The sequence below is a fragment of the Clavelina lepadiformis genome, chromosome 1 (genome assembly GCF_947623445.1).
Source record: "Clavelina lepadiformis chromosome 1, kaClaLepa1.1, whole genome shotgun sequence".
Classification (NCBI taxonomy): Eukaryota; Metazoa; Chordata; class Ascidiacea; order Aplousobranchia; family Clavelinidae; genus Clavelina; species Clavelina lepadiformis.
Window position 1 is genome coordinate 28,338,500 of NC_135240.1, and position 18,557 is coordinate 28,357,056.

Sequence of the window (18,557 nt, forward strand, 5' to 3'; positions counted from 1 at the left end):
CATTCCTGAGCAATACTGGATTTCGGGAGCATTTAACAATCAGACACCGTGGACCTGCTCGCGCTGAACAACTAATCTATGCTCATTTAGTCGCGTTATAGAATTGACGGCCATAGATTGCGTTTTTTTGTCAGGTTCAGAAAGTTGTTCAAAAAACACGGTACAAAAGATTTTATGGAAGACAACATTAAATCTCTTTGACAAAAACTTCAATAAACATCTTATAAAAATTATTTAATTTTTTAATACTTGGGCATTCATTAAATGATGTCGCTGTCAGTCCGGGCTGCTTCCTCATGGGGCGCCATTGTATGAAGCTCAGCGTTGTCTGAAAACAGAAATGCCGTGGTCCCGATACAATGTGGCTTCGTCTTTACTCGTAGCTCATCATTAAACCTTATTTGGGTGAATAGACCGAACTAACTCAGGTTTCGTTTTCAAAGGTTGTGTAATTGCCAGTGTTTCCAAACGCCACGCCAGGTGGTCGTTGGCGTCCGTATTTTAGCATGAGTTCCTGCCGCTTGGCCTGGCTTTCTAGTTTTCTTTCGAGACGTTGTAGTTGAAGAAGTTCCTTTTTTCTTTCACTTCGTTCTGCGTTATAAAGTTCAATGTGACGTCATATTTACATTATAATGAGAATTATCCACACCTCACTTTCCTCAAATTACATTGACCAATCACAAGCTTAAAAATCAAGTTTTCGTGAAAATCACAACTAGTTATAACTTCTAACTTGCTGTAACATGAAACTGACCTTTGCAATTGCATTTGCAGCAGCAACAAACCACATCGACACAATCCTTCACACATCGACAACATCTAACAAGGCAACAGCAAATTATGAGAAAGAGTATCCCGCCTGAAACAACGAAATAACAACTTTTATGACGACAATTGCCTTTCGGTTGTGACAAATATATCCTCCAACGGCGTTGAAGTTTGTTGAAGAAGGAAATTTGTCGTAAATATTTCGAAAAACTCACCAATCACAACCCACCAATCACAACCCACCAATCACAACCCACCAATCACAACTCACCAATCACAACTCACCAATGACAGCTCACAAATCACAACTCACCAATCACGGAGACGGCAATCACGAGCGCTCTGAAGTCCATCCAGCACACACCCCACCTAGCGTGCGTCCACTCACAGTCGGAAGCTTGCGGAAGAAATTTACGGAAGGGGTAGGGTAAGCACCTACGAAGCGACGCATGTTAAAAGTTGTCAGAGGTGTTACAATGGATGAGTTATTACTAAACTGCCTCACTTTTCGTTCTTGGTGCACCAGAGACATTGATAAGTTTCAAAACCGACGCATTCTCCGCACGTCTTCTGTTGGCCGCATTGCTTTTTATAAAGTTTGGACGGAGTGCTGGCTGCAAATAGATGGCAAGTTATCTTCTGTAATTGTGGGTTGCTCAGATAAGTGCGGTTGCCTCGGTTTTTACACTTTGTACTTTTATTGGCTAATAATGATTAAAACACTCATCTGGTTCATAAGCTTCATAATCACCAGTAAAAGTTTTCACATCGTGATCAGCATGATCATATCACGTTATTGAACTATGCGAAAACACTCACGTGAACGCCTCTTTATCACGTGATTGTTTTGATCCAACGTTTCTGAAAATTTTTCGATAAATATGCTTTCATATGTCACATTTGACAGCATGGACTTGACGTAATCATCTGACGTCATCACAAGTTTATCTCGATTTATATAAAGAGAGAGCGGAAGTAGGATGATTGTGACGAGGAAGCTGATCACAAAGAATCCTGTGACGCGATTGTTTTCGTTCAAGATCATTTTGCCCTAATTTTCACAAATAATCTAAAAAGACTTATATTAGTTCACGAGCACCTGGAAGCACTGGTGATAACCATCCTGTCGTGATCAAACCGCGATAACATGTAAATCAACAAACGTTCTTTCCACCTTCTAGTACGACTTAAATCTGCTGAAATTAGCTTCTACAAAATTCGATCTAACTCATAACACTCAGACAGGAAGGAAGTCTTCATTTTGCCTCAAACTTCAACTTGAACTTGCCACGACTGGTAAAAACGTTCAACAACGCGCCCAAACTGGATCAGTTGGTTTCTCAAAGGATGGTAAAACGCCGCGGGCATTTAACAAACCTTCAGGCTTTTATCGCGCTCTGTGCATCGCCGCTTCATTTCCTATGACGTAATAATTAACCATTGTTTGATGACGACGATTGTTGTGTATTTGATTCTTGTAAATCTCAGTCCAGGGATCATCGCGGTGGAGCGCTTCGACGATTTTAAAAAGTTTAATTTCAATCACAGAAAAGATCTTTAAAATAAATCGAACCTGTGATAGTTTAAATAAAGTTTTGAACAACTGCGGCTTAAGCGACTGCGTAAAGAGTTGAACAGCTCGAAATAACTGTTACTGCAACCGACACAAGCGCAAGCATTCAGCCCTGGACGCAACAGCCGCCTACGATGACTCTTCATGCTGGTGCTAAGTTTATAAGACGTCAAAGATACAGAAAATAAGAATATATTTGGACACAAAACGGCGCCAATAAATTCTGCAAAAAAATATAAATAGAAATGGCTAAAAGCTAATTAAAAATATTTACACTAAAACAGATTAAATTGTTTTAACAAAAGCGAGCTTTAAACCATAGAAGAATGTTAAGAAATGGATTAATCCGATGCACAAATCCGTCACCACGGGCCACACAGTGCCTGGAATGTACGAAATAATTTGAATTACGAAAAGATTTTCAAATAATCTTCACAACGTGCTTGTGCACAAAGCAGCGGAGATTCACAAAATTTAAGCAAAGTGTTGGACGCAGAAGCAGCGAATTCTACCGAAGATTTCTAAAAACATCTGAAAGACTGAACTGAACGTTTGAAGCACCAAGAATTCTACAGTAACCATGAAACAAACTCAGCCACGTCGAATTAAGTGGGACCGGGCAGATATTTGTCTGGATTCTTCACCACACCAAGGTCATCCGGGTTCACTTTCTCCGAGCACATCGGACATGCCGCTTCCGCTTCCAGAAACCTCTGCATTTCGCTGTACAACGCCGGGAAGTCGCATCTCGGACATGACGTCATATTTGTACGAACTACGTGACGACCCTGTGATTATTACGTCATAACCAAAATAATTACGTAATCTCGTGGGATTTCACAGAACAAAAAGAGCTAAATCAAACTGTAGAATATATAGCTTGGTAGTGACCAGCAAGTAGACACCGGCAGTGCTTGCCAACCACACGCGCTCTTTGTATTTTCCCACGAATTCACTCAGCTCTGTCATGTCCTGGCTTGCTCGTTGCACAGAAGCCTGCCCACTTCTCACAGCAGGGGTAAGAAGCAGAAAACGTTGCGAGTGTTTAAAGTTTTTAGGTTTGCCAAACTTTGATACATTCTGGCATGCACAGTACACCCGGTTGACAAGCACTGCATAAAGCAAACGCTTCGGCGCCATCTTGTGTGAAGCAACATAGTACAGTAGAATTCGCCTATAGTGACACCTGAAGGGACCGCGGAAAAAGTGTCACTATAAGCGAAGTGTCACTATAGACGAAGTCAAGGTAAAATGGCCGCAGATGACTACAGTAGAACTCGCATATAACGGACCAGTCGGGACCAGCGAAATTTGTCCGTAATATGCGATATCCGTTATATACGAGGTATTTTACATTGTTTTCCTCAAAGGGACTGGAGAATTAGTCCGTTGTATACGGTTATTCGTGATACACGTGTCCATTATATGCAAGTTCTATTGTACTGTACATAGCGATTGTTGCTAGATCGACAAACTATACAATGACAATCAACCTGATCACAACTCACAAGAACAAAAGCCTGGAACAAGGCTAGCAGCCACAGTAGCCTACGCTTTTATTAAATCACAATTATGAAGCCTGCTCATAAACCTTTTCTATCATCTTGCTTGCGCATGGATAAAGTATATATTATTGCATCACAAACTAACGAGTGTCCTTATACGGAAATTTTTGAGCCCAAGGGACAGAAATGTGGTGTCACTATAAGCAAAGTGTTCTTATACACGAAGTCACTATAGGCGAAGTCATTTCTATGTAAAACATATGGTTTGCAAACGGGACTTTGCAACAGGTGTCACTATAGCCGAAGTCACTATAGGCGAATTCTACTGTACTTAGCTTCCGCTGGATGCCGCCATGCATCTACTAACAGCTTACCGTGGCTATGCAGTAAGGAATGTTGTTCCTGCAGCTTGGACAGACAAGCTCGCTCTCGGTCAATTCAAACTGGCAATATGGACACGGTGACGTCATTTCCTCCTCGTCTTCCGCTTTCCCGCCACTTTTCCTGCAAAAAAGCGAAGTTATGTCGTCATAATGTGCTCGGGGAAGTGACGCAATTCCAACTCACCGGACTATCTGTTCGATCTTCTTCTTATACTTGGGGTCGACCTTGTTCCTATACTCGGGCCGCATCAACATCGCCGCGTAACTGAAACTCGAACTTCTAAGCCCGGACTTGTGGCATTCGATCACAGTTGACGTCAGAATAGGAACAATATCTGCATTATGAAGCAATAATTAATCCCACATCCTTTGTCACAGCGGGCGCTATTATGACGTAACAATCAATGTTTGCGTTCTGGGAAAATCGATGCTGCAAAATTATCTAAGTTCGCACCAACATCAAGCGACCTCGAATGACCTCACAGTGGGGGGAGCTTATAATGACGAAAAACAAATAATGACTTCATAATCATGCGTTATCGCGTTGCAGCTTCATATGAGGGGTTGCGTCGGTCAGGCCAAAGTAAAACCTTCAAGTAAACCGAAACAAGACTATTACATCATAGGCGCTTGTGTAAAAAAGCGTAATTTACAAAAACGACGCAGTGAAAAGTTGAAATTGTACGATCCCATAGTTGCGAATGTCGCGCTAAGTGCGATCATCTATTTTCGACAACGATAAAACTCAAATTGTCGTCGTGATCGCGACCTGGGTCGATAGAAACGAGAATTAGATGACGTGGCACAGGATATTAAATCCGAGATTCGATCATTCAATTTCAATCAAACTTCGCACGACTCGAAACCGACCAAATTAATTTGAGCAAGTTGATGAAGTACGCTCAGTAGAAGAAGAGTCGAAATTGTGACAGAACTTGTGATAAATAACTCGAACACTAACAAAGTTTTCAGAGGAAAGATTGAGAGAGCGCACAGGTAAAAGCAAGACTATTCACAGTTTCTTCTACTTTTGTGACGCAGATTCTCTGTATTTAGAGAGTCGTAATCACATCACAATGGTTGAACTTGACGTCATACTTGAGAATATGGAGCGCTTGAGCGCCCGCCAGTGGCAGCAGATGATCTTGATGATGATTCCTGCCGTCCTGGTTGGGAGTCAAATGGGAGCCATGGTCTTCCTTGGTGCGGACATCGGTAGAAGATGTAAACTTCCGCGGGAAGAAGAGCTCGTAAAGGTCTGAAGAATCAAATTAAGTGGCCCGATGTTTCGCATAAAATGTGCTTTTTTTCCCGCAGAAATGCAACAGAAGTTGGGGCTTGAGGCAAACGATGTTGCTCGTGCCATGGAACGCGAACGACAATCAACTTGACACCTGCCAGAGGTATCATAACGATTCGTGCGCAAATACACACTCGAGGTAACAGAACTGAGTGAAGTTAGTGTCATAATTTGCAAAGATTTGACCTGGACGGGACAGAGGAGTGTTCCTATTGGTGGAATGACAGCAGCGTGCCCATAAATGTGACCAATAGCCGGAGAGAAAACTTGACAACCGTCGAATGCAAGAATTGGAGTTTCGAGGAAAATTCGACGTTTGCATCAACCGTTGTGAACGAGTTCGGGCTGATTTGTGGGGAAAGTTACAAGACCCACCTCGCACAATCTTTCTTCATGCTCGGCGTGCTGATTGGCTGCACGTTGTGGGGTCAAGTGTCAGACAGGTAAGCAGATGATTATTACGTCATTATTAAAAAACAATGCTTAATTTGACTGGACTGATCCGGTTTTATCTAGATTCGGGCGGAAACTGGCGATCCTCGCCTCCGCGCTGACCGGCGGTTTCTTCGCTGTAGCGGTTTCATTTGCCAATTCTTACGCTTTGTTCGTTGTCCTTCGCTCATTGGCTGGTTCGTGCATATTTCCGGTGTTTATGTCATGCTACGTCATGGGTGAGCCGCACTTGCATTATGACCTCATCAAGCGACGTATTTCACCGGCAATTTCAGGATAGTTAAGACAGAAAATTAAAAAAATTTGATTATTGGCATCACTTTGTCAGACGTAATAAACATTTCATGATGAAATATTATTACGTCACAGCGGCTGAGATTGTCCCGCCACAATACCGGGTCAGGGCGGGGCAGACTTGCCAGGCGATGTTCGCGGCAGGATTCTGCCTTCTCGCCTTATATGGGTATCTCGTGCGGGTGTGGAGAAAATTACAACTGCTCCTCTCCTTGCCCTTATTAGGAATGGTGACGTACTACTGGTGAGTGACCAACAACATTCATATCACGGTTGTGACATCACGAATCACTTATTGTTAAGTCAGACCGATGTAACAAAGGATCGTGTTCGAGTCTCCGCGGTGGCTCATATCGAGAGGAAGATACGAGGATGCGGGCAGGGTGGTGCGGAAGTTGGTGAAGGGAGCAGAAGAGATGGAGGAAGTCGTCAACCTTGACAATATTGCCAAAGGGTAAGCCCCTAAAACTTACCTGAATTATACCAGGGACGAAGCAAGTTATTGCGTTGTTTGCCCAGTCAGCACACAATTCATGACGTATCCTACCATTGTTACGTCATAATAGCACAATAAGCGAGAACCAGGAAAGCGAGCAAGCCGGGAAGAAGTACGGACCACTCGACCTTCTGAAGACTCCCAACCTTAGGGCAAGATCGCTCAAAATGTTCTACTGTTGGTGAGTATGACATCACAATGGAATTTCGTTAACACAAAACGTAATAATGACCACGATTGCGTCATCAGGTTGGTATGTGCGTGCGTGTATTACGGCTTGACCTTGAACTCGGCTGAACTTGGAGGTGACCCTTTCTTGAATCTCTTCCTCAGCGGAGTGGTGGAGATCCCGGCAGTCTTCCTCTGCATCCCGGTCATAGAGAGATGGGGAAGAAGGCCGTCCTTATCAGCATCTCTCATCATGGCAGGGATCGCCTGCACCGCCATGCTCTTCGTGCCACCAGGTGAGGTCCGGGACATCATCTCTGGTGGAGTTTGACATCTTCCCCATCATTTGTAATCTTCGCAGAGTTGCTCTGGCTCAATGTCATCCTCTCGATGATGGGAAAATTCGCGATTTCTGCCGCATTTGGTGCCGCTTACATCTACACCACGGAGCTTTATCCTACCCCTGTCAGGTACGACATGTCTGCTATTCAACCATGCACTAGAGCGCGCTAGAGTGTGACCTTGTGACCTGTTTAACAGGAACGTGGGAATCGGGGTGTGCAGCAGCTTTGCTCGTGTCGGTGGAATTGTGTCTCCGTTCGTCGCGATGCTTTCCTCGGTCGAGGAAGCTCTTCCGTACTGCGTCTTCGGAGCAATGTCCATCATCGGAGGTAATTGAACAAGATCTTTACTCTCAAAGCTCACTTCCAAATCACGCCTCCCACAGTTTAGTCAAATGAGTGGGAGCACGGCTTCCAGCTCCTCCTGAACGTGGCAGTGATGTTGTATTCTTGGCAGGTTTACTTGCTCTCACTCTGCCCGAGGTTCTTGGGATCAGACTTCCGGAGACTTTGGAAGAAGGAGAGACGTTCGGGATGGATCAGAAGAGTCCGTTCCAGGTTGTCGCGAAGAAAATATTTGGAGCAAAAGAGGAAGATCAAAAGAGAGAAAATTCTTCGAAGAAAATTTACGAACCTGTTGCAAACAGAGTTTTAGAATGAGACAAAGTAATGAAGAGCTTGATCGGCCCAATGTAAAATAGAAACGAATCAACCATTGACACTTATCAGCTAAACACTCCGCATAATGTTAAATTTACTCTGTTTCCACGAGCTCGCTGTCACTTGCATCGTTCCTATGTTAACAGACAAGACTTCCAGAACTGCACATGCTGGTATAAGGTGAATTGGAACAGTCGAATGTTTCTGTTTGCCAAAGCTCAGTTTGAAGCTTATGATTTAAATTGAAAATCGCATGCACACCAGCAGTGTTTTTTTTAAGGTGTTTTGGGGGACCGAAACGGTCCCCCAAATTTCTCCAGCGGTTTCCCAAAATTTGGACTTGCAACTACTTTGGTATTTAAATGAAGCACTTGCGGTCTCTTAAAACTACTTAGCGGTCACCCAAACCAAACCTTAAAAAAACCCTGCACACCAGTCCAATACAGCTGACTCTCACTTATAAAACCATTCACTGTATCTGGAGCACACAATGCTTTAAACGTTGCTACCTTTTTGCGATTAACTTGTCAATATTAAGAGTAGTTAAGCAAATGTACACTTGCATATATTCCCATTCATATTACTACTAGCATCGTTTATATAATGGTATGTGGCGCAGTGTTAGCTATGTATAATAAATATACCTAATACAATATAACGACGTTTCATCATATCAAGTTCAGCCACGAGCCAGACAAAGAACCAGCCAAGTCATGAGCCTAACAAAGTTAACAAAATAGACCATTCCTAGAAAACGTAACGTAAAAAACGTAAACGTTACGTAACGTAAAAAACGTAAACGTTACCAACGTAAAAAAGAAGGTCTGTAACGAAGCACTCACGTTCAGGAAACTTTGAAATGTTCTCAGCGACGCGAATCAGCATCCGGGCGGCCTTCAGATGATCGCCGCGCTTCACGTGGCTCTTGACCAAGATGTAGGAGTGGAGGATCATGAGGTTGCTCTCCATCTCCAACGGAATCTTTATCTTCCGAGCTCTAAGCTCCTTCATCATGCTGTGAGGAAGATGTAGGATTAATACCTCGGAGGTTTCATGTCAATACAAATGATCGGTTGCTTTCCGATGTCGGAATTAGTGAGATGAAACAACTTTCTTGAAAAACATTTCTACGGCATTCAGCAATTGCCGGCCAGCATCACGGCACATGTCGGAAGCTCAAATGTGAGCTGAGGTTAACGAGATTACCTGAAGAGCAGGTTGTGGGCGAGTCTGTAGTTCCCGTTGTTCTGCTCCTCCTTGGAAATGATAATCGCAGTTCGAGCCGCTTCGCTGTAATGCTCAATCGCGATGTACAATTTGAAGAGATATTTCGGATCCTTGACCAAAACATAGAAATCATAAACACAGTTGAAATGCAGAAGAAAATAGGAGCTGGTGCGTGAAATATTACCCTTGGCTTTCCATCAGCTTCCCCGAGAAGGAAATCGATGAGTTTCTGCGTGAGGTTGTTGTCTTTCGCGATTGCGACGGCTTTGATCGCTTCCTCCAACGCCTCCTGTCCATCGTTGAAGGGAGATGATTTGAGGAAATGCTTCAATGCCTGGAAATATTGTCACAAAAGTGAATTATTTCTCGAGCCTGAGTGAAATTTGACAAAAAATTTGTATTGTCTGTGACATAAAGGGCTTTTCATATCACGACTGCTAATAATGATGATGTCATATAACGACAATGAGTGTTGATGGTGATATGCCAAAGACCGACCCTCGCGTATTCTCTGCATTTCGTGAAAAACTTCCCGGCCATGAAATGGTTCTTGTCGTTCTCAAAATGAACGGCGATGCTCTTAAAATCTTCCATTGTTGCATCATCGCCAACTATCTCAGCATACGTCTGCAAAACAATCCAAGACTTGAAAAAATCGACACATACAACCACATCACAAGGCAAAATATATCATGAATGTTATCTTCTGAAGGCGTGACTCAGCAACACTATTGCGCATTATTACATCACAATCCCCACCTCCATCTGTCCGTGTTGTTGTGCCATCTGGAAAGCCTCCTCGTTGCATTTTGACAAAACAAGGAATTGGATCGCGGAACCAAAGTCTCCAAGTTTGATGAAGAACCTACATAAATTTTCAAAATCAAGCAAACACATGAAAATATTTCGTTCAACCAAAATCACATGCGGGCCATCACTGCACGGCTGCATTTCTCAACCCACCTTGCAACCATCTTTGCGCCCTCCGTTGAACCGCTTTCCTTCACGATTTTAACCGCTTTCTCTGGGTCCCTCAGGTGGTCAAGATATATCCTGATCTCATTGTCGAAATCCTTCGCGTTATGGTAAGCTTCTGCTGCCTCAGGATACTTTCCATCCACTTCCTTGGCTTTGGCGTATTGGAGATGAATCTTCAGGGAGGTGACCTGAGCAATTTAAGCGCGACCACGTTGAACAAAGTTAATGCAATGTTCAGGTCTGAGTTCCAATGATTTGGTGATTAATGATTATACAAATGCAAAATCACATCTTTTAAGCAGGAAGATGCAACTTCTATGTAAACTCACGTAGACCTCAGATATATTTATAAATTCTCTTCATGCTTTACACCAGTCTTAGCTCATAAACAACGTATTGTGCACAACAGCGACATCATAATGCCACACCTTGGGTAGTAGTTGCCCAACTTTGACCCAGTTCTTGCATTTGATGTTAACGGCGGCCGCTTTGTCAAAAAAATCCCCCTTTTCAAAGAGGACGGCTGCCTCTGCATATTGCTTCATGCCCTCCAGTATTGCGCCACATTCCTGTTGGAAAAATATCTTCAGTGATGTGGATATAACTTCTAAACCAGTGATTGTTTTAATTATTTGTCAAAAAAAAGTAGAAAGATCCATAGACATGCCTAGATAAGTAACAACATAGCGGCATAGAACGTCACCTTCTTGAGAGATCGGCCTGGATGTTGCATTGCGAGGTGCACACCACGTCTGATGTCACCCAACCGAAGTGACGTTCTCGCCATCCCAGCCATACATATCTCGTCGTGCGATTTATAATTCGCTTTCCTTGTAACTGCCTTTTCATAATTGCTCAATGCAGCAGTGTAGTTGCCACTATTTCAAAATTAAACATTACATGCAAATTTCAATGAAAATTTCTGGATCACGTCTGCACATGCTGGGAACATTGTATCCATATCCACTGGTGTAACCACTGGTGCATTATTGAAATATTTAGGAAAGCGCAGATACCTTCCACCAAATAGACAAGAGGTTAAAAACAGTAATTTGTCGATTTGATCGACTCTGGTGTTTTCATATAATTTTGATATTTTGGGCAATGATACCGTAGAAAATTAAAGAAATGACCAAAATGATGAAGTAAACAGCAGAAGATGGTTGGAATTATCTCAGCATCAGAGACAAAATATTCATCCCAAGAGACGAGGTGACCATTCCAAGAATAACGCAAACAACTACAGTGTAATAAGGAACAAGCTCAACTACTGACGTGAATTCAAGTTGCTGGCCGTATTCCTTGGCGATGTACGGTATCTGCTTCATATCCAGTCTGTTTGCAAGTTGAAGGGCCACGTCCCAGTCCATTAGGTCCCGACGTAAGTCCAATGCTGCCACCGGGTGGCTTGATGCTAGCAGCAGATCCTGGGCAAGATCGAATTCGCCGATGTAGGACGCTAGAGAGCCGGCAAGTAAGTTGCTGTCCTCTACATCTCTGCGTTGTTAAGACGTTCCAGGAAATTAAGAACTACATCTCTAAACTCCATTGATTAAAACACGAAGCTGTATGAAGAAATTAGTCAACAAAATACTTCACCACGGATGCAAACCTCAATTTCTCAAGAGCCAGCACCATGCCGGCATCGGAGAGGCAACGATAGACTCGGATCGCGAGATCAACATCGAGGGCGTGGATCGCGGATGCTCCGAGTCGGAACCAAGATTGCTTGTCATCGAGTGTGGAGCAGATCTTCCACGCCTCCCTCCACCGGTGCAAGGAGACTGCTTGCTCCAGAGCTTTTCGATTGCTCTGAAAACAATCAACAAGATGTGATTCATGGACAAAGAAATTGTCAACATGCTCGAGTGCAATGTGTTAAAATTGTCAAAGTAATCAGCAACATCACAATGACTTCTTTTATGCACTCCCACCACAATATAAAAATCTCAATCGTCTGGTGCTTTACACTGCAAGGTCACCTTTAATTATTTACTTAGCTTTTGACGAGCGTTTCAAGTAAGTGAGAGCCACCAGACTAACTTGATGACCTAAACATCAGAATCTCACCACTTGTTGCTCGTTGTTTTCTTCAGAAACTTTCAAGAACGAGTGAGTGTCGAGAAGAAGCGACGTTGTTTTCCCACTCGCCAACTGGAGCGTCAGTGAACCATTGTGAAGTAACAATGGCTTCTGTGTGAACGGTAAGTGGGTCTTGCCAACCAAAGAAACATGGGGACCTGATAACATAAGTGCACAGACACTCTTGTAAATGCCAATGCTGATCAACATTTGTGCTTGTCATGCCTGTCATGCATCTGTGGGGCTTTACCTTTAATGCTTTCCCGGTGAAATAAGTAGGTGTAAATATCAACGTCGTCGTGCACGATGAACACCCCCTTGTCGAATGGATTGTTCTCCCACAGCAAGCCCTGCACATTGGAAGGCAGGGAAGGGATCTCCAAGGTCGAGTCATTCACAGGGTTGTAGATCACACTGCAAAGCAACTCACACTGAGCAATACTCACGGTGGCCTCGATAGTTTCATTGATGTTATGTGAAGTTTTCCCTTCTTTTATGGATTATGGTGAACACGGCATAGTTTTGATGCAAGAACTTGTCTCACCCCTCGCCTTTGTCGTCTATCAACGCTACATGGCTCCCACTAGTGTCAGGATAGATACTCTTTATTGTCGTCATGTGGTGAAATATGTTAACTTGAATCCAGTCTTCGATGAAGAAGAAGTGGAGAGAACCGGTCTAAAGAGACATCAAATAATTATGTTGCTCTACTACTTCCAAAGATCAATATCAAGGATGGTATAGAGGTAGGATATAGAGGTAACAAGAGAAGTTACTTGGAGGCAACACAGGGAATTATAACGCTGGAATATTGTAGAATACCCCTGTAAACAAAGATAAACATCATTCGTCACAAACTTTCAAGAACTTACATCAGTTGCATAAACGAGGAAGTCGTTTGTGAGAGCAGAGGAGAGAATTTTACCAAATTCCGGTCTCTCCGGGAACAACTTTGTCTCTCTTTCCTCAACAGCAGTGTGAAGGTCGTGGTTGATCTGGTGCCAGTCAAATTTTGAAAGTGAGGAGATGAATTTGTACAAATTGTCATGAGATTTAAAAACTTACCGCATGAAGCTGGACTTTCCCCTCGAAAAGTACGGCTGCGTAATCCGCGTTGAGACTCATGTTGTCGATGGTGCCCAGGTATTCGTGGTCCTTTGATTTTGCTGTTTCTAGAAATTTTTAGATTGTTCTAACAACATTTCCTTGCTATAATAACAAGGTGGGCTTTAAATGGGGAAAGTTGCACAAGTCTTAAATTAAGATTATGATGCAACAAACCCCCTTCCGTGAGTGGATAGAACCACGCCCTGTTGTTCATGCCAACTGCAACATGGTACGGCCCACAAGCCACGAAAGCTGGCTCCACGTCGATCCCGACCACCATGGGGGGATCCCCTTCGACGTTATTGACCACGGTCACTTCAAGGAGGGATGTGAGGTAAGCCATTCTGACAAAACAATGCTCATTGTGACATGGATCAAATGAGACACTTTTAAAATATGCAAATTATAGTTTGCTCGTACTTTGTTCCAAAAGTGTCGCCTAGCATAGGAAGCTTTGTGAGGTAACAATGTAGACCACCACGAGCAGTGGAAACAGCCAATAACTGGCCATCCGTCGTCCACTGGATTTCTTTTAAACCTGGAAAATAATTAATTTCATAGAAACAAAAACTAATCCACAATCTAATAACTTGAACGATTCCACAGATTGCAGCTTCAGATTTCTATCTCACCTTTTGGCTCATCCTCGATATTGATGATGGCGTTGATCTCAGAAAGTTCTCGCAAGTCGTGAATTCTGATGCTTGTGTCACCGCACGAGGCAGCATATTTCAGCACGGGTGATATTGCGATGGATGATAGGTAGTCATGGTGATTACGAACCAGAAACAATTCCTGAGTTTAAAAAAAAATCACCGAACATTAAATTTCATCTCATTCCTGACATATCATCATCCACTAATTGAGTGAAACATGAGCAGATTGTGTGTTTAAACTATTTTCAAACCGCAAGAAGCTTACATGTCCTATTTCTTTTGAATGTGTTGATATTGCAACAAAGTTGCCGTGAGAGAAACCGATCATGACATATCCGTCACCATACCACTCGTAAGCTTCGATTTTGCCGTACTGTGACTGGAAGGCAAGCTCAACCTTGTTGTCGGGGTCATAGAGTTTGTAGAAGAAAAGTGTCTTTTTGCCAACAACAAGGCTTACCTGGGGTTAAGGTCATGATAAGTTTGTCAAAATGATTCATAGTTGGTACGTCATTTTAATCGAGTTCTGGCAAACAAGTTATCAGAAAAGAAGGGAAGATTAAATTTTAGAAAACTTTGCTCACAGTGTTGTCGACTGTCTCAACTCTACTTCCTTCCTTCATGACGGAGAATTTCACCAGACTCGGCTGATCTCGAACTGAAAACTGGTTCAATGTTTTTCCATTCACGTCACTCACCTGAAGACACAAAAATTGCCGCAATCATCTTCACAATCATTACAATTCAAGTTGCTTGTGTACTTACAGTGACCATGTTGTCCATCCCACCAAGAGCAAGCTTGTTGTCATTGCTCCAGTTCCCGGTGAATATTTTTTTGTTGTGCTTTCCTAGAATTGGAACTTTTCTTCCAATTTTATGATCATAAAGAATCAGATTCCCTTTTGTGGTTCCTTTAAGTACACCGGTACCATTTATTACTTAACCAATATTACATAAAATCACTTTTTAACAACCATATAAATTTTCGTGATGGTAGATAAAATGACTTTACCTACGGCAAGATGGAGATCATTTTTAGACCAAGATAAAAATGTCAAAGTGTCCTTGGCCCCACTTTCCACTTTTATCACTTTCTTCTGGTTTGCGTCCCACATGTGAAGTGAGCTGCTCTTCTCACAGACACTGCAGAGCACGTCACCATCCCTGTCCCACTCCATTGCCGTGTAGTTTCTATACAATTTGCACAAGTTCATTGACAGCAAAGAACCCGAATGTGAATTATCTAATTTATTTAAGAGGGATTATTGCTCACGGTTTAATGAACTTTTTTTTAAAAGAATTCCTCCGCAGTTTTTGTGAAACAATTTATCATTTTCATGCCACGTCCCCATTACCACATTCAATAATATTCAAGGGAAAAACATAGTTATTGCAAACAGAACAAATCCTTCATGAAAATTAGAAGATAATGACCCAGCAAGATGGATTTCCTCTTCAAGTTGTCCATGTCTGTCCCATATCCTCACCACGTGGTCCTGGCCTGTGGTGGCAAGGTAATTCCCCAGAGTCTGCTGCCAGCGAAAGAGCAACGGGGCATCGGAGCCGTGGATACGTTCCTTGAGAGTGAACATGCGCTGAGGAGACAAAGAGTAAACATTTTATTGAAAAACACTCAACAAGGGAACTGAGTTAAACTAAATATCAAGTCACCAATCACCTGCATTTTGACTGTGTAGGTCAATGTACGAGCAGAAACAACCTATAGACTTGCCAAGTGCAGCACCATATATTTTATTTCCACACCGCCTAAGAAAGCTGAATTCATTTTATAACAAGTTAAATTTTACTGTTCATAATCACGGGCAGCATGTCAGTAAAACAAAATAAATTGAAAACAATGGCACTAGTAACAATTCGGGAAGAAATTATAAATCCTAAAATTGTCAAATATCCTTCATTTAAAATAATTGCAAATTTAACAAACAGCAAAGTGAAACAAATGCAATCGCTAATATATTCATTCATTCTCCTGAAAGCAAAGAAACAATCAACATCTCTGCAAGATGTGAAGCAATCATTTCACATCATACATATTCTCTGATTCGTCTTTAAGAGCAAGTTCTCCTTTTTCGAGCTGCTCTTTAAATCCTTGTATTGCGTCGCTCAATGTGTCCCATCTTGCTTCCTTCTGGGCCTCGAGATTTCTTGAGTGGGCAAACGATCGTATTCTCATGTCGGCCACCTCATCAGCAAGTGGAGCTTTACCGATTCTGTACTCAGGCTCAAACTGATGTTTGATATCAAAAGTTTCCAAAATTTGAACATACACTTCGTAGTGGTATGTTCGTAACTCTTCCAAAAGCTCAGCACGTTTGTTATAGAGATTGTAAAATCGAAACTTAAATCGCTTGAACTTAGTTCGGTTTAAAAAATATCGCTTTTGTGCAACTTTAATATCAACTGTAAGCTGCACAATCCGGTCCACAACAGATGCACAGCTACCAGTGGCACGAAGTTGAAGTTTAGATTTTAGAATCTCATTTTTTTTCCGATACACATCATTAGAATTCCCGTAAGCAATCGTAAATAACTTTTTGACTCGTTCATCTGCGGCATCTAGTTCCGGTATACTTTCGTACTGAACCATCAGCCGAGATCTGTCAACATCCTTGAAGAAGTTATCAGGTTTGAACCGAGAAAGTTTCGAAGGCTTCGTAATTTTTGATGCCGCTGAACGCTTCCATTCCAATGAACCGATTAGAAGCCTTTTGTCAAATCGACGAAGACAGAACAGAGATGATTTCAACATCAGGAAATCTTAAGTCAGATCACTTAACAATATGCACAAGATTTAGAAGGCTTTTAGATGTTGATTTTTTTTAAAGGAATGGAGTATTTTCCATGACTAAGTCAAGTGGCGAGTTGTTAAACACAGGTAGATTATGAAAGGAGATGGAGGATGATAGGAAAAACTGTTGTTTTTTAATTTAGAAAAAATGAACACTGAATCTTCATTTTAAAACAAATAAAATTTCTCATCATAAGTTCATAAAAACAGCAAATTATGCACGGAAAAAATGGTTCCAAGCTTTTTGCACGAAGAAATTCCCCATCCAGGCCAAACTTTATAGGTTGGTATTGTCAAGACAAACTTACTGTGCATTTAAAATCACAGATTTTGACTACTTGACAGAATACTTGACTATTGTAATAGTTGGAAAACTAAATTTTCAAGACTCATTGGAAAATTTCTTTTTGATAATTTTTATAAATCGGCGTGGTGAGTAAAATACTCGGTGTGCGGGTGTCACACTTTCCACTACGGCCAGTGCAGTAATAATTAAAAGATAAGTAGGTCTAATCTCTTACCTTACCTTACCACCAATCGCAAAAAATTTGAAAAGCTTAATGATTAGGCTAATGAATATAAGGGCACTTTGCTTTAGTATAGCGTAGTACCAATCATGCCAGATGCGTACCATCCTATGCTAACGTTCACACTAGTGAAGTCCAGTACGCTACCGCCTACCGGTAGGTACTCTCTTTTATAGTCTGGCAGTGCTGCATGCGTGCTAGTACTGTGGAAAATATAGTTTATCAGAACACCAGCCTGCCAGCGAAATGATCTCGCAATAAGAACAGCTCAGTAAATTGTCTCCTCTAAACCCTGGCAAAAATACAACTCTGAGAAAATGATTGTCAAGAACCCTTGCGCCAAAGTTCTGACCGGCAATCGAACTTGTTCAACTCTTCCAACCAGGTATTCTACTATTTCTACATAATCTAGCCTGGGCTGGTAAGACACTACCGATGTATGCAACTTAAATCAAGCTGATCAAACCAGCAAGCATTACATGAGTCGATAAGTTTTAACTGAGCACATGCAAAAGTTTCCACGAATAGCAGCCTGCTATTAACGACGTCAGGTGGTTGCTGAACTTTGTTAATCGGGACGTCATATAGTTGCTGTTGCCGATAAGTGACTTGGAGAGGCAAGAATGTATTCAAAGATTGTGTTTGTTCATAAGCAGCTGTTTCCAAATAGCACATCCCTGTTATTGTTTACTGGTCAGTAATTGACAGGCTGCTGTTGTTGACGTGCCACCACTGCAAAAGAACAGGTTTGGGCAATACACTGTAACAAATTTTGACAGTTTAACAAAAAAATGAAATAGTTTGCGACGACTACAGCTTATTACTGTGCAAACATGTTAACTGCATGTTTCACACTTTGGTCGGCCTTAGCCGATTACTTGAAAACTAAACTTCATAAATTATTTTTTAATGTTGCTTGCAAGTCTTATAAAACACTACTAGATGTACGTAAAAATTTCGAATCACAGTCAGTGTTGTCGAATAAGAAATTAAAAAAGCTACGATTTCTCAAAAAGTTTATATTTTGTCCTAATCACAAAATTTAATTAATTTAAGAACATGTATTTAACATAATACAACATTCAAACACAAGGTACAACTGGTAAAGCACAAAAATTTTGCCAATTGTGCCTTGAACTTCTTGTTATTATGCCTTGTATCTTGTTATTAGTAATTCCTAGCAAGCACTAATGAATGGGAAAAAGTGCTGAAAAATATTTAAGGAGATAA

The 18,557-nt window shown here is 41.8% G+C and overlaps 4 protein-coding genes across 7 annotated transcripts; 1 reads left to right on the forward strand and 3 right to left on the reverse strand.

The window, feature by feature from the left end:
* Positions 1-103: 103 nt before the first annotated feature.
* Positions 104-2,199, reverse strand: LOC143471599 (uncharacterized). 2 transcript variants are annotated; one of them, XM_076969901.1, is made up of 6 exons: positions 2,146-2,199; positions 1,588-1,819; positions 1,274-1,382; positions 1,082-1,203; positions 755-859; positions 104-591 (listed from the first exon to the last, which is right to left on the reverse strand). In XM_076969901.1, exons 1-6 carry the CDS (start codon positions 2,182-2,184, stop codon positions 425-427), a joined length of 774 nt encoding a protein of 257 aa, XP_076826016.1. In that variant the 5' UTR covers positions 2,185-2,199; the 3' UTR covers positions 104-424. The 2 variants fall into 2 exon arrangements, with proteins under 2 accessions (XP_076826016.1, XP_076826018.1); XM_076969903.1 differs by lacking the exon at positions 2,146-2,199 and adding an exon at positions 1,943-1,961.
* A 318-nt stretch (positions 2,200-2,517) lies between these two features.
* On the reverse strand, positions 2,518-15,807 carry LOC143471547 (WD repeat-containing protein 19-like). Of its 2 annotated transcripts, none has more exons than XM_076969898.1 (27): positions 15,670-15,807; positions 15,426-15,586; positions 15,004-15,182; positions 14,757-14,902; positions 14,576-14,689; positions 14,257-14,451; positions 13,968-14,130; positions 13,756-13,873; positions 13,510-13,679; positions 13,294-13,394; positions 13,101-13,223; positions 12,773-12,906; positions 12,479-12,642; positions 12,217-12,386; positions 11,759-11,958; positions 11,422-11,643; positions 10,850-11,024; positions 10,575-10,715; positions 10,132-10,334; positions 9,928-10,033; positions 9,667-9,795; positions 9,353-9,502; positions 9,148-9,278; positions 8,784-8,956; positions 4,414-4,564; positions 4,221-4,350; positions 2,518-3,129 (listed from the first exon to the last, which is right to left on the reverse strand). In XM_076969898.1, the coding sequence occupies exons 1-27, from the start codon at positions 15,673-15,675 to the stop codon at positions 2,947-2,949; spliced, it is 4,038 nt and encodes a 1,345-aa protein (XP_076826013.1). In that variant the 5' UTR covers positions 15,676-15,807; the 3' UTR covers positions 2,518-2,946. The 2 variants fall into 2 exon arrangements, with proteins under 2 accessions (XP_076826013.1, XP_076826012.1); XM_076969897.1 differs by having other exon boundaries at positions 13,294-13,400.
* On the forward strand, positions 4,814-8,589 carry LOC143471573 (organic cation transporter protein-like). Of its 2 annotated transcripts, XM_076969900.1 has the most exons (12): positions 4,814-5,225; positions 5,286-5,485; positions 5,547-5,632; positions 5,709-5,972; positions 6,046-6,200; positions 6,352-6,520; positions 6,599-6,730; positions 6,843-6,953; positions 7,022-7,236; positions 7,302-7,410; positions 7,481-7,611; positions 7,739-8,589. In XM_076969900.1, the coding sequence occupies exons 2-12, from the start codon at positions 5,306-5,308 to the stop codon at positions 7,939-7,941; spliced, it is 1,755 nt and encodes a 584-aa protein (XP_076826015.1). In that variant the 5' UTR covers positions 4,814-5,225; positions 5,286-5,305; the 3' UTR covers positions 7,942-8,589. The 2 variants fall into 2 exon arrangements, with proteins under 2 accessions (XP_076826015.1, XP_076826014.1); XM_076969899.1 differs by having other exon boundaries at positions 4,814-5,485.
* On the reverse strand, positions 15,768-17,747 carry LOC143471625 (small ribosomal subunit protein uS15m-like). Its single transcript, XM_076969904.1, has one exon. It carries the CDS (start codon positions 16,759-16,761, stop codon positions 16,027-16,029), a length of 735 nt encoding a protein of 244 aa, XP_076826019.1. The 5' UTR covers positions 16,762-17,747; the 3' UTR covers positions 15,768-16,026.
* Between the last annotated feature and the right edge of the window lie 810 nt (positions 17,748-18,557).

Bases quoted from the DNA above. Each gene is read 5' to 3' on its own strand.
- LOC143471599 (XM_076969901.1), bottom strand. From the start codon at position 2,184: ATGAAGCGGCGATGCACAGAGCGCGATAAAAGCCTGAAG. The intron at 1,820-2,145 runs GTTTGTTAAATG...TGTGAAAATTAG, and splicing joins AGCGCGATAAAAGCCTGAAG to GGCAAAATGATCTTGAACGA. The intron at 860-1,081 runs GTGAGTTGTGAT...TCGTTGTTTCAG, and splicing joins GATTGCCGTCTCCGTGATTG to GCGGGATACTCTTTCTCATA.
- LOC143471547 (XM_076969897.1), bottom strand. The intron at 12,387-12,478 runs GTAAAGCCCCAC...TTATGTTATCAG, and splicing joins TCACCGGGAAAGCATTAAAG to GTCCCCATGTTTCTTTGGTT. The intron at 10,716-10,849 runs GTGACGTTCTAT...TTTTTCCAACAG, and splicing joins CAGGCCGATCTCTCAAGAAG to GAATGTGGCGCAATACTGGA.
- LOC143471625 (XM_076969904.1), bottom strand. From the start codon at position 16,761: ATGTTGAAATCATCTCTGTTCTGTCTTCGTCGATTTGACAAAAGGCTT.
- LOC143471573 (XM_076969899.1), top strand. From the start codon at position 5,306: ATGGTTGAACTTGACGTCATACTTGAGAATATGGAGCGCTTGAGCGCC. The intron at 6,201-6,351 runs GTGAGCCGCACT...ATTACGTCACAG, and splicing joins TATGTCATGCTACGTCATGG to CGGCTGAGATTGTCCCGCCA. The intron at 7,237-7,301 runs GTGAGGTCCGGG...TAATCTTCGCAG, and splicing joins CATGCTCTTCGTGCCACCAG to AGTTGCTCTGGCTCAATGTC.